Source organism: Triticum urartu, chromosome 4A, assembly GCF_056163025.1.
Source record: "Triticum urartu cultivar PI428250 chromosome 4A, HENAU_Tu73, whole genome shotgun sequence".
Lineage (NCBI taxonomy): Eukaryota > Viridiplantae > Streptophyta > Magnoliopsida > Poales > Poaceae > Triticum > Triticum urartu.
The window spans coordinates 157,749,632-157,762,140 of NC_141876.1; the positions used below are offsets into that span (position 1 = coordinate 157,749,632).

Consider the following 12,509-nt stretch of genomic DNA (forward strand, 5'->3'; position numbering starts at 1 on the left):
TCTCCCATTCTACGACTTGAACTTTTACCATTTGAATTTCCATGGTTTTTTTTGTTTGAGCTTTTTCCCAAAACTTATCAGGGAGGTCGTGTTGAACTTACAACTTCTAATTTGCGAACTTGTTGTGTTTTTACAATTCCAAAGGTAGCAAGGAGTAGGAGTTTCACCCAACAAAGGGGCTAATTACATAGAGCAGCCGCAGTAATACCACAGTCAGATCGATAGCTAGCAGCGATAGTAGTGATTACCAACACACATACACATGAACTGATGACAAACTTGCACACGACCTGACAAACAAGAAAATACATTAACGGACAAAAAGAATGCAATACACATCCCCATGGCTAATGGCAGAGCTTTGTTGCATCTAGGTTCACCCATTTACTGAAAGTAGAACTTCTCAGTTTTATTAATTTGTGCTGATGTTTAAATGTTCACTATTTTGGCCTACATCAGAATACTGAGAACAAAACAATATTTGCTTATTAAGGCATAACACACAACACCTCTTGTGCTATAGGAAAACACATATACTGAGGGGAAATTGAACATAGAATCGCCAAGTAGGTGAACTGAAAAGCACACATAACATGTACTGAAAAAGAACACAACATCCTTAGCGCTGCATCGACCACCTGTGGCAAAGGTGAACGGCTTGCGGTGGTAGAGGCGAACAGCCTGATCGCTGTCGCACGACCTCGTGTGGCGGAGGCGAACGGCTTGTGGTGGCAAGGGTGAACGACTTGAGCATTGCATCATCGAACGGCCTTGTGTTGAGGTAGTGAACGGCCTGGACCATGAAGGTTCAAGCAGGTTCAAGAAGTGGTGTTGAGAGGCTGTGTGGGACTATATTTACTCAACTGCTTCATGCCACCATTCCTGCACAAACACAACAACAATCAAGTAGCATGCACAAGTTCTTGTAAAAAGAACAACAAGTTCATGTACATTAACATTACATGTTCACAATGAAACCTAAAAAGATGTGTACTTTGAAATACTTCATTTTACTTCCCAAATACTTCATTTGTTTTGAAATATGAACTTATATATTTATTTCTGTAGAACTTATTATGTTTTCCCTCCAAACTACAAGAACATGATTGGTTTACTTACCACAAAATATTTTATTCAAATACTTTCTGTTTTTTTTATAAGCAAACTGATGGAAATCTTGACAGTGCACTTCGGTATTTTATTCAAGGTGAACTGATGTATTTGCAATACATAGTTACATACTACATCAAGGTGATATCTCTATACTTACAAACTTTATGGAAGGTGAACTCATAATTTTTCTTTTTGAACTTTGTTTCTTTTTTCTTCGAACTGGTACCAATTTCCACCATGTACTTGTGTGATTTTATTTTCAAACAATACAAGACAAGAGCTTTATTTACATCGTCGATACATGTCCAACCATTTCATTTCTGGAAAGCAAGCAAATGTCTTTATCCTATTTATATAACCCAACCTTTTTTGTAGAAGTGAAGCACAACCCGATCCCACCACCCCGAGCATGCCACCGTCGTGCCCATCGCCGAGCGCGCCGCCGCCGGCCACCTGCCTAGCGCCGCCCCCCCTTCCCCAGCACACATCGGCCGGCCACTGCCTCAGCACGCCGCCGTCGCCCCACTGCCCCAGCGCGCTGCCTCCATGACCTCCCTCCCCCAGTGTGCCACCGCCTACCCCTGCCTCCGTGCGCCACCACCTACCTCCGAGCGCCGCGGATCTTCGCGCACAACTGGCCACCGCTGCCTCCCGCGCCAACTATGTCCTGAGACTAGACATGGTGGTGGATCCAAGATCCGCCGAGGGAAAAGGGGAGCCGCTGCTCCCTGTTGATGGCCGGTCCTTGCCACCGGCCGCCGCACTCCTGACATGTCCCGAGCACCAGCACCCCTAGAGGCTCGCTCCCCTGCACCCTTGAACCAGCGCCATCCACCACTCGAGCAGGGTGGCAATGGTGACAACATCCAGCGGTCCTCGTCTGCCTCTGCTCGCCCTGCCTTCATCACCGACCAACCGTGCAAATCCATGTAAAATGAGTTCAGGTAAGTTTAGATGCCTGTACAAAGTTCAGCCAAGATTCAAGCACATTTCCTGCTGGCCACACAATTCTTGAACTGACGGCCTTGACTTACGCGTGCTGATGGCCACCTGCCTAGGCAAGCACATTTCCTTGCTTGCCTAGCTGCTAGCCGGATTCTTGTTCTATTATGGGTGCCGTGGTTATTTGAACTTTAATTGCAGCTGCTATTACAGTGTGTGCGTACATGACTGAAACTGTATGATGTGTGTGCCATGGTTACCTGAACTTCAATTCTAGCTACTATTCAAATCTAATACTAGCACGTACAAGACTGGACTCGTACTACTACGTACTAGTGTGCCATTTTGCTTATTCTTTCCTTGAACTTTGCATGCTCTCTATTCTTTCAGAGATTTGTTCAAAGCTAGTTCCTCAGAGGTGTATTCTTTCATAGATATGTTAAAGCTAGTTTTTTATTCTTTCGGAGATATTTTATTTTCATACTTTCAACTCACATTGTAGCTTTTTTCAGTTCAATGGATTCCAAAAAGGAAAAAACTGTGGATGGGTGAGAAACCAACTTCCTGTACAGTTGTGCCATGACCATTGGACGACCCCGACCACCAGCACCACAGCTTCCCGACCTCCTGCTTGCATCGCCATCACCCGGTGGGGCTCTGCCGCCGGAGCACCCTGGCCATTCACAGCCACCACCCCAAGCCGTTCAACGCCACCACCCCAAGCCGTTCATTGCCAGCAGCACTCTGGATCCCACCCCTCGCCCTAGGAGTTTCAGTTATCGAGTGAGTTTCAGTCCAACTTGAGCTCCCTGAGATGATCATATAATTAACTTCAAAATTACTACATGGTCCATGTATTTTACAGCAAGTCCATGTAGTGCTACATGCGAAGTAAAAAAATTACTCCTAGTGAGAGTTCATTTAAATCCTGGTCAGTTCATCTCCTCAAAACATATTTACTTCTGCTCTGCTCTGATCTTTCTCCTGAATTGTTGATGCTGCATCCTCTCTCTCATGATGTGATGTTGTTGATCTCTTGTAGCTAAAACATGGTCCCATAAACATCCTATAGCTGACCACAATCTGTAATTTTGAAACTACATGTTGTCCTGGTCCTTGAGCATCTTGCAGGCTGACAAAAAAAAGTGCACTATCATTATGATCTTACTTTGACAATTATTACATGGATGATGGATGCTGTAGCAAACTAGATGAAAGTAACGGAGGACACCAAGTGTACAGCAACCGAAACTAAACCTCGTTTTATTGTTAGGAAGAGAGGAGCCCCAGCCGGATACAAGAGGAGGACATCGATGGCTCTCGGCGGCCATCGACGGGGACTTGAATGCCCCAACCCTCAAAGCTCGCCTCATCTTCTACAGGCAACAGGGGGCGTCTTCCCTCCTGGCGCCCGTAGGCCTATCAGGCAGCCTCGGCTCGCCGTCGTCGGGATCTGGCCAACACCGGCTCCTAGCGTTGGATCCGTTAGTGCCGGATCTCGCCGCTGCAGGATGCGAGGAAGAGGATGAGGTACAACATGCAACAACGAAAGAAGGTGCAGAGCCATCAACTAGATTTTGTTTGGTTAAAGAAGGTACAGGGTCGACGACTGTATTTAGATCATAATAGGATCGGTTCGCGTTGGTGGCGCAGTAGTGCTGCGTAGGCAGCTGCTACCAATCTTCACCAAGCTGGGTGAAGCCTTCAAGGTGAGATGATCGATTGCTTTTTGTCCACTGTCACCCTATTTAAGATTACTGACCTGGTTCATCTTATTTCTCTTGTTGATGCAAACCTGCTCACTTCACAAGCCACGCTCACAGCCACCATCGTAGACTTCGTGGCTGGCCTGCTTATCTTTATTGTATTCTAAATCGGAGGCAGTGCACGACCCAATGTTTGACTTTGAACATTGACACTGACGACGGACTCAAGCACCACCACATTCTTGGTACGTAGACCGGCACCTCTAAGGGCTTACCCGAGATGTTTTTTAGCCATTTAACAACTGATTTTGTCATGGGATAAATTTTGATGGATAAGATTTTAACAAGGTATAGAGCAATGTAGTCGAGATGACACAGTTATGCAAAATGTGTAGACAGAATTTGAGACATTTACATTGGCAGGTCTATTCACTGATTATTTATTTACTCTGTATTCATCAAAATTTATTTATTTTGTACTACATTGTAGAGTGTTCGATTGACGCAAGCAGAGATGGCCATGATGCTAGCTGATAGCACTTGCTAACTGAAGAAGTTTGCATACCTTTTCTCAAATTAAAAAAAGTTTCTTACCAACTAATGAGCCTACCAGTTATAGGCCAGTTGCTCTAACTCAACTTTAGGTCGGTACTTTCCTGTAGAGTATACCTCTGTAATTCTCCATCCAAGATACTAAAGTTTATGCTTCGCTGCTTGCACACACTGCAATTCAAGGCAGATCTAGATTACATCCCTAAGCAACCCACCTATATTGGTAAATTTTTATTGTGTTATTTAAATTAAAAAAATTAATGTACTCTGCTGGAGAAGTCACAAGCCATATTAATTTCAGAAGAAAACATTTCTAATTAGTGGTTAAGGTCTTGTTGTGTCTAAAATGAAAATTCCAAACAAAAACAGAGGCACAATTTGTATTTATACGATGAATAATGGAAATTTCAATTGCTAAATTTAACTAAGGTTTTTAGAATAAATTGTGGTCTCTGAGCTCGTCTCACGTAATCCATCAACTAAATGTTATATTAGCATGTCTAATTCATAAGTGCAACCAGCAATTAGTTTAATTTTCCCCTCAAATAAAAACAATTAGAGTTTTGTTTGATTTAAATTAACAAAGTGGCCTACACATTATTTATATGCACTATAGTTATTTTGTTCTCAATGGCTTGATTTGAACGCCGAAATTTTATTATCCCTTATTTCGTTGCAACGCACGGGCCCTTTTGTTAGTATATATATATACTCTCTATATAAAGAGAGAGTAGCACTATTCTGATCCCGAAATTAGAATAACCATTTGGATCACAATCAGCATAGGGGCGATCGGACTTTCCTGAGATCCCCCGATCGGTAAAACAAAAGAAAAAAAACCACCCACCCGCTAGCCACAACCCCTCCCCTAACCTCCCCCGATCCCATCTGGCCCCTCGCCCCGATGTGCATCGCCGCCGCAGTCTCCCTCCCTGCCCCGTGCCGCCACCGGGCCCCGGCCACCTCCCGCGCCGCTGCCGGGCCCCGGCCACCTCCCCCGCCGCCGGCTGGCCCCGGCCACCTACAACGCCGCCATCGGGCCCCTCCCCTGCCGTAATCCAGCCCGAGCGAGCCCATCACCGATTGCTTCTTGCCCCGCGGCGGAGCGCCGCCGCACACCCACCCACAACTACAACTCCCCCGCCCCGCCCACATCGACCACACACGGTGCTCGGTCATGGGGACAACTGAGCGGAGCTCGAGCTCTGGCTCCTCTCTCCTCTTGCGCGCCACCGGCCATTGCACCTCGCCGCGGTACACTCGGCCAAGGGGGCAACCAAGCGGCGCCTGAGCTCCGGCTCCTTTCTCCTGTTGCACGGGCACCAGCCCTTGCCGCACGCCTTGGTGCACATCCGCGCCCATTGGCCCCTCTCTGCTGGCCCGCCAGCCACTACGGCGGCGCTCCGGCGACCTCTCCACTCCTGTCTGCGTGTTGCGGCATGGACGAACACCTCCTCCCTTCTAATGGCAAAAATGGGGAAAGGAGCAGCTTCAGTTTAAAAAATGCGGCAGCTTCAGTTCAGTTTGTAAGAAAGGAGCAAAAAAGAAAGGTTGCTGGGCTCGTTTGTGCACTATGTGCATAAAAATGGGGAAAGTTAAACTTCATTATTATTGCTTGCTCCTCCAGTGGCCGGATCTCGCCACCATGACCACTCAACTCGTGTTGTCGGCGACCTGCCAAAGCCTAAGCGACGACCTGTCCGAGGCCTAAGCATGAACTTCATGCTTGAATCTTCTCCAAATTGATATTGCCTGCAACGGGGAGGGGCAAGCCTGTAGTCCAGCACTATGAAGGGAGGAACTGCTTCTACTTCTCTTCTGAAATCTCAATGCCATGTCTTGATTTTCAGAGGTAGTTTTTGGTTTGTACCAACCATTTAAGATGGTATCTCATCTGAATGTGGTATGCATGCAGGCCAGCGTTCTCAAGTGGCAGAGCGGAGCCGTTTGCCTAGCGGGTCGAGCAGGTCGTCAAGGGACAGCTCAATGCATATTTCTACAATCAAAGGTAGTTTCTTTGATTTTGCTAAACTGATTCCATTCTTCTGATTTCTTGCAGGAGTTCAATGTATATTACACAAGAAGAAAAAAACAAACACTAGGTTGCAGATGTTGTGTTTTGTGATTGTCGTAGGCTGACAGCCAAGACGACGTCCTCCACATTTCCTACCAGCTCCGCCCAATCCCAGCACCGGCGCGACCCCAGTGCGGCGCCTGATTCCGCCATCCCGCATCCGCCTGCATACGCCAGTGTGCCACCACTAACGACCTGCCCGACCCCCCTGGCCTCCTATAAACTGCTGCTGCTCCCTGTACTTTTTTGGATGAAGTTAGGTGATGTAGCTATCTTTGGATGTAGCAACACAACTATGGATATTGTGATGATGCTATTAGTCCAGTGTACATACTACAGAGTTACATACGTAATCACGTACTGCTGAAATTGATCTCTAGTAGTACATCTGACAGTGTGTTTTACAACCTTCTCTTTTCGCTTGATCTTGCCAGCACCACTCGACCGAGAAACACGATGACAGTGACACGCTGGGCGAAATCGGAGAGAAGGCAAGGACGAGGCGGAGGAGTTCCTGAAGATGGCCAAGGAGAAGACTGACGACGTTGCCGAGGGCGCAAAGGAGACAGTGCAGGAGACCAAGGAGGTGGTGCTCGGCGAGTCCGACGATGACATGGACAAGTTCAAGCAGCGGGTCGAGCAGGGGAGCTACGATCAGAAATAAGTGAGAGGGAGGTGTTCCCTTGGTGTATGTTCGCGCGCAGTCATGGCCTGCCCAAAGCCATTAGCTCTGCAATTTGTATGTCAACCACTAGGCTTGGTATCTGTATGTGTAATGTGATCTTGGTACTATACAACTTGCCACTTCCCGCAGAATAAGTAATATTGAGCTTCTGAATGTTTTTTCTTCTCGTCTGAACTTGGATGCACTTTGCAAGAATGTCAGTATATGTTCAACAAGGCATTTGCTTTGATATAAAAATTGAATTTGGATGAGTTGCTATAAAATAGAATGTGTGGCAGGTCGGATACAAAAACAACTGAAGTTCAAAGATAATAGTTGGATACAAAAATAGCTGAAGTTCAAAGATAACAAACTGGATAAAAAACCAGGGAAACTGTATCAAAAAAGTATTTGAACAAGAGTTCTGTGGCATGTGCAGAATTAGATCAAAAAAATAAGAAGATAACAATGAAAGTGTGTGGTGTGTGTGTGTGTGTGTGTGATGTAGATATAGAGTACTAGCTGGTGGGCATGTTCAGTTGTATCTCCAGGTGCAAAAAACCGGTGTGTTTGTCCACTCGTTTCAGTTTCACAGGTTGGTTTTCTCCCAAGTTTATCTTAAAATGCATCAACGTTGTGGAGATTTTCCCTATTTCTAAAAAGTAAAACCAAGAAGGTCAAATTAAAAGAACAGAGCAGTTCGATGCTCACTAAAACTTTTGGATTTTTCTTGTTTTTTAAAAATACCCAAATATTATAAAAGTTAGATTTTCCTCGTTTCTAAAAAATAAGAGAGAAGGCCAACTCAAAATAACAGAGCAGTCTAAAAAAAGTTTATAAAAAATGGATTAAAACAACTAGAAAATTTGAAATAACCGAGAGGTCAAAAAATGTAGAAGTTCAAATTTGACAACCCTAAAAGTTCAATTTCAAATAATTGAGAAGGTAAAAAAACTAGAAGTTCAAATTTAAAAACCTAGAAAATTGTTTCCTTATGTAAAACCATATATTTCTAAGAAGTTCAAAGTAAAAAAAATTCGAAGGTAAAAAAACTTAGATGTTTTGTCGTTACTAAATAATAAAATGAAGAAGTTTAAATAAAAAATGAAAAACAAAAAAAGTTTTAAGAGAATTTTCTCATTTTTAAACCGAAACACATAGAGGTCCAAATTGATAACTGTCGGAAGTTCACGTATTGCATGTTGTGCATTTCTTATGAGAAAAAAAGAATGAAAAAGGCAAAGTTTAAGTGCTCTTCCCTCGGAAGTTCAAAAATTCTTGTTATTAAAGAAAACTCAGATTTTCCTCGTTATTAAAGAATGGAAACAACAAGTTCAAAAATTAAATAATAAGAAGTTCAACTTTTAATAATAGAGCGCTTCAAAATTTCATAAAAAATATATTAAGAAATAAAACCAAGAAGTATATATTAAAAAGATGGAGAAGTTCGATGATTATAGAAAACTCAGATTTTCCTCGCTATTAAAGAATGAAAACAAGAAGTTCAAAAATAAAAAACAAGAAGTTCAACTTTTAAAAATATAACGCTTCAAAATTTCTTAAAAAAAGATTAAGAAATAAAACCAGGAAGTCCATATTAAAAAGATGGAGAAGTTCGATGTAACGCCCCGGACACACCCGCCGGTGGTCGTTACTCCTGGCCCCACAGATCAATACTAGTCTTTTCTGCGCACTTTGTCCTTACTCGTGCGCACCCGGGAGCAACTTCCCGGTCGGCCACCCATTCTAACACTACTCCAAGCTGAGCAAGCTTAACTTTGGAGTTCTGTCCGAATGGGCTCCCGAAAAAGAAGGAATTCCTTATTGATATGAGTATTCTATCATCCCTAATAAGCCAGGCCATCACATACACCCCCACTCAGAGGAACCGACGTCCTCGTCGGGCCACAGGAACGTTCCCTCTTGGCACATATGTCTGTGCATCCAGTCTGGTACATGTACCATGCCGTGTGCCACGACGGGTCACAAACGTCATGAACAATATGGCCGCGCACCTGTCCGCAAACATCCGTTTAACCGCAAGGGTCGGCTCTGATACCAACTTGTAACACCCATGATGCGGCTATATCTCCCACGTGTCGGAGCACGACTTAGAGGCATAGCCGCATAGTAGGAATGTCCCAAGAGGGGTAATCTGTACACATCCCATGCACTGAATAAGAAAGAGATAAAGAGTTGGCTTACAATCGCCACTTCACACAATACATAAATATAGCATTACATCATCCAGCATACAATCAAGGTCCGTCTAGGGAACCAAAATAAAGGCATACGTCCCCGATCGCCCCAACTGGGCTCCACTACTGATCGTCTGGAAAAGAAACATAGTAACGTCCTGAATCCTCGTCGAACTCCCACTTGAGTTCGGTCGCATCTCCTGTAATGGCATCATCGGCACCTGCATCTGATTTTGGAAGTAATATGTGAGTCACGGGGACTCAGCAATCTCACCCCGTCGCGAACAAGACTATTTAAGCTTATGGGTAGGAAAGGTAGTGAGGTGGAGCTGCAGCAAGCACTAGCATATATGGTGGCTAACTTACGCAAATGAGAGCGAGAAGAGAAGCAAAGCACGGTCGAGAAGCTATAAAGATCAAGAAGTGATCCTGAAACTACTTACGTTCAAGCATAACACGAGACCGTGTTCTCTTCCCGGACTCCGCCGAAAACAGACCATCACGGCTACACACGCTGTTGATACATTTTAATTAAGTTAAGTGTCAGGTTTTCTACAACCGGATATTAACAAATTCCCATCTGCCCATACCGCGTGCATGGCTTTCGAAAGTTCAAAACCCTCCAGGGGTGTCCCAATTTAGCCCATCACAAGCTCTCACAGTCAACGAAGGATATTCCTTCTCCCAGGGCGACCCGATCAGACTCAGAATCCCGGTTACAAGACATTTCAACAATGCTAAAACAAGACCAACAAAGCCACCCGATGTGCCGACAAATCCCGATAGGAGTCGCACGTATCTCGTTCTCAGGGCACACCGGATGAGCCAGACATCGGGTTGGCATAGACCCTGGTTGCCCAGGGGGCGCCGAACATCGCTCAGGTTGGACCAACACTTAGAGAAGCATTGGCCCGGGGGGGGGGGGGGTTAAAATAAAGATGACCCTTGAGTCCGCGAAACCCAAGGGAAAAAGGCTTAGGTGGCAAATGGTAAAACCAAGGTTGGGCCTTGCTGGAGGAGTTTTATTCAAGGCGAACTGTCAAGGGGTTCCCATTATAACCCAACTACGTAAGGAACGCAAAATCGAGGGACATAACACCGGTATGACGAAAACTAAGGCGACAAGAGTGGAACAAAACACCAGGCATAAGGCCGAGCCTTCCATACTTTACTAACTATATAGGTGCATTAAGTAAACAAGATATAATAATGATATCCCAACAATAAACATGTTCCAACAAGGAACAAACTCCATCTTCACCTGCAACTAGCAACGCTATAAGAGGGGTTGAGCAAAGCGGTAACATAGCCAAACAACGGTTTGCTAGGACAAGGTGGGTTAGATACTTGACATGGCAATATGGGAGGCATGATAAAGCATGTGGTAGGTATCGCGGCATAGCAATAGAGCGAGCAACTAGCAAGCAAAGATAGAAGTGATTTCGAGGGTATGGTCATCTTGCCTGCAAAGTTCTCCGAGTTGACGTAAGCTTGATCCTCGTAAGCGTACTCAACGGGTTCCTCGATCACTTACTCGTCTCCCGGCTCTACCCAAGGTAAGAACACAAGCAAAGGAAACAACAATCAACCACGGTGCAATGCGCAAGCAACATGATGCAAAATATGGCATGATATGCGGGATGGGATATGCAATGCATATGCATGCCCCGGAAGGAAAAGATTCAACCAGGCCTCAACTTGGCAAACCAAGAGCGCCTCTGGAAAGATGAGTTAATTTCGGACGAAATCGATATAAAGATCACCGAAATCGGATGCACGGTTTGCAAATGGCAAGCAAAACAAGAATGACACAATTCTGCGATTAACAGCACGATGCCATCTAGAATGCAACAAGAAACTAAGATACTGCACTCCAACATAGCAACAAAGCACATGGCAGTGATCTTCTCAAGATGCTTGACAAAAGATGAACACTGAGCTACGGCTAAATCACACAATAGCAGGTTCAAAAAAGCATGACAAAAGTGCAAAAGATAGCAACATCACAGACTTAGTGAAAATACTATCATGTCAGGAATTAACATCAGGAAGCAATGTTTAGAGCAAGATAACAACATGCTACAGGATCAGAACATAGCAACACAAGGCATGGCATGAATCTACTCAAAGCATATAAGAAAAGTCCCTTACTGACCATAAGCCAAAAGGGCACAGAAAACATGATGGCACACATGTTAACATAGCAAGTTTCGTTAACAGATTCAGACTTAGCAGAAAACTGGACATGGCAAAAAACAGAGTTACGTAGGCATGTTTGCGAGCTCGATGCACTCAACACAAGTCATTGCATGACAAGCTAAGCATACTACCAGCAAGAAGACATGTTCAAGAAGCTAACCAAAGCAAGAACAAGCTCATAGCATGCATGGATCAACTACAACAACCTTGGCAAAATTGATTAACACGTAAACAATCTGTCAGGAACATTTTATAGCAAAAGTAGAGCAAGATTGAGTCATGCTAGGGTACTCCATAAAAGCAAAAAGGGACATGGATGGATAGAGCACAACCATATGCCCAAATCATCCTTACTGAACATACTCAAAAGAGGCATGGATCTCTCTGTAGCAACATGAATACATGGCATAAAAATAACAGCAGGGAAAAGACTTAGTGAAATTCAAGTCCCTGAAATCAGCAACATCACGAGAGCTACTTTGCATGCTTGTGCTAGTCACCCCATTGATCACAAAAATACATGAAATACACCCCTGTAAAGATGGCATGGCATATCCCAAAACACATGTAGAGCTCATGACCATATGCAACATACAATAATCATGGCAAAAATGACAAATGCTCATAATTTGATAAGAAATAGGAACTAACATTTTATAGCACTTTTGCAACAGTCATTAGGGCATCAATATGGACTCAAACAAGCATGGTGCAATGGAACAAAATGAAGAGGACATCCTAACGAACATTTTGATATATGGCACGCCCAAAACGGAGCTACGGATGTGGAGTTATGGCATGATGAAAAGTGCTCCAGGATGTAAAAAATAAAAGACTTATAGATATTCCGGGGTCAACCTAGGGTTTGACCCGATCCAGATCTGGGCGGCGCGGAGACCGAGGTTGGCCGGGGTCTTCGCCGGAGCTCGGGGAGAAGGCGGTGGCCGGAGAGGAGGGGTCCTGCCGGATCCGGTCGGAGAGGTAACTGGAGAGGCGGCGAGGAAGCTCGGGCGGCGCGAGGCGGTGGAGCCGGGCAGCAGCGGCGGCGCTGGAGCGGCTCG

The 12,509-nt window shown here is 44.8% G+C and overlaps 1 protein-coding gene and 1 long non-coding RNA gene across 8 annotated transcripts; one reads left to right on the top strand and one right to left on the bottom strand.

Annotated features, from left to right (window-relative positions):
* Positions 1–364: 364 nt before the first annotated feature.
* Positions 365–3,905, bottom strand: LOC125551268 (uncharacterized). 2 transcript variants are annotated; one of them, XR_015600595.1, is made up of 4 exons: positions 3,818–3,905; positions 3,313–3,559; positions 2,617–3,187; positions 365–882 (listed from the first exon to the last, which is right to left on the bottom strand). It is a non-coding gene; the product is annotated as an uncharacterized LOC125551268 (long non-coding RNA). The 2 variants fall into 2 exon arrangements; XR_015600594.1 differs by lacking the exon at positions 3,818–3,905 and adding an exon at positions 3,654–3,792.
* LOC125551267 (uncharacterized) lies at positions 1,478–7,225 on the top strand. 6 transcript variants are annotated; one of them, XM_087518065.1, is made up of 5 exons: positions 1,478–2,057; positions 3,329–4,006; positions 6,229–6,280; positions 6,373–6,647; positions 6,822–7,225. In XM_087518065.1, the coding sequence occupies exons 1-2, from the start codon at positions 1,967–1,969 to the stop codon at positions 3,679–3,681; spliced, it is 444 nt and encodes a 147-aa protein (XP_087374191.1). In that variant the 5' UTR covers positions 1,478–1,966; the 3' UTR covers positions 3,682–4,006; positions 6,229–6,280; positions 6,373–6,647; positions 6,822–7,225. The 6 variants fall into 6 exon arrangements, 5 of the variants coding, with proteins under 5 accessions (XP_087374191.1, XP_087374192.1, XP_087374190.1 ...); XM_087518066.1 differs by having other exon boundaries at positions 6,373–6,642; XM_087518064.1 differs by having other exon boundaries at positions 3,329–3,764; positions 3,867–4,006; positions 6,373–7,225.
* The last annotated feature ends 5,284 nt before the right edge of the window (positions 7,226–12,509 follow it).

Coding starts and splice junctions, on each gene's coding strand:
- LOC125551267 (XM_087518067.1), top strand. CDS start 1,967: ATGGTGACAACATCCAGCGGTCCTCGTCTGCCTCTGCTCGCCCTGCCT. Junction 2,058..3,328: donor TCCATGTAAAATGAGTTCAG/GTAAGTTTAGAT, acceptor TTTTATTGTTAG/GAAGAGAGGAGCCCCAGCCG.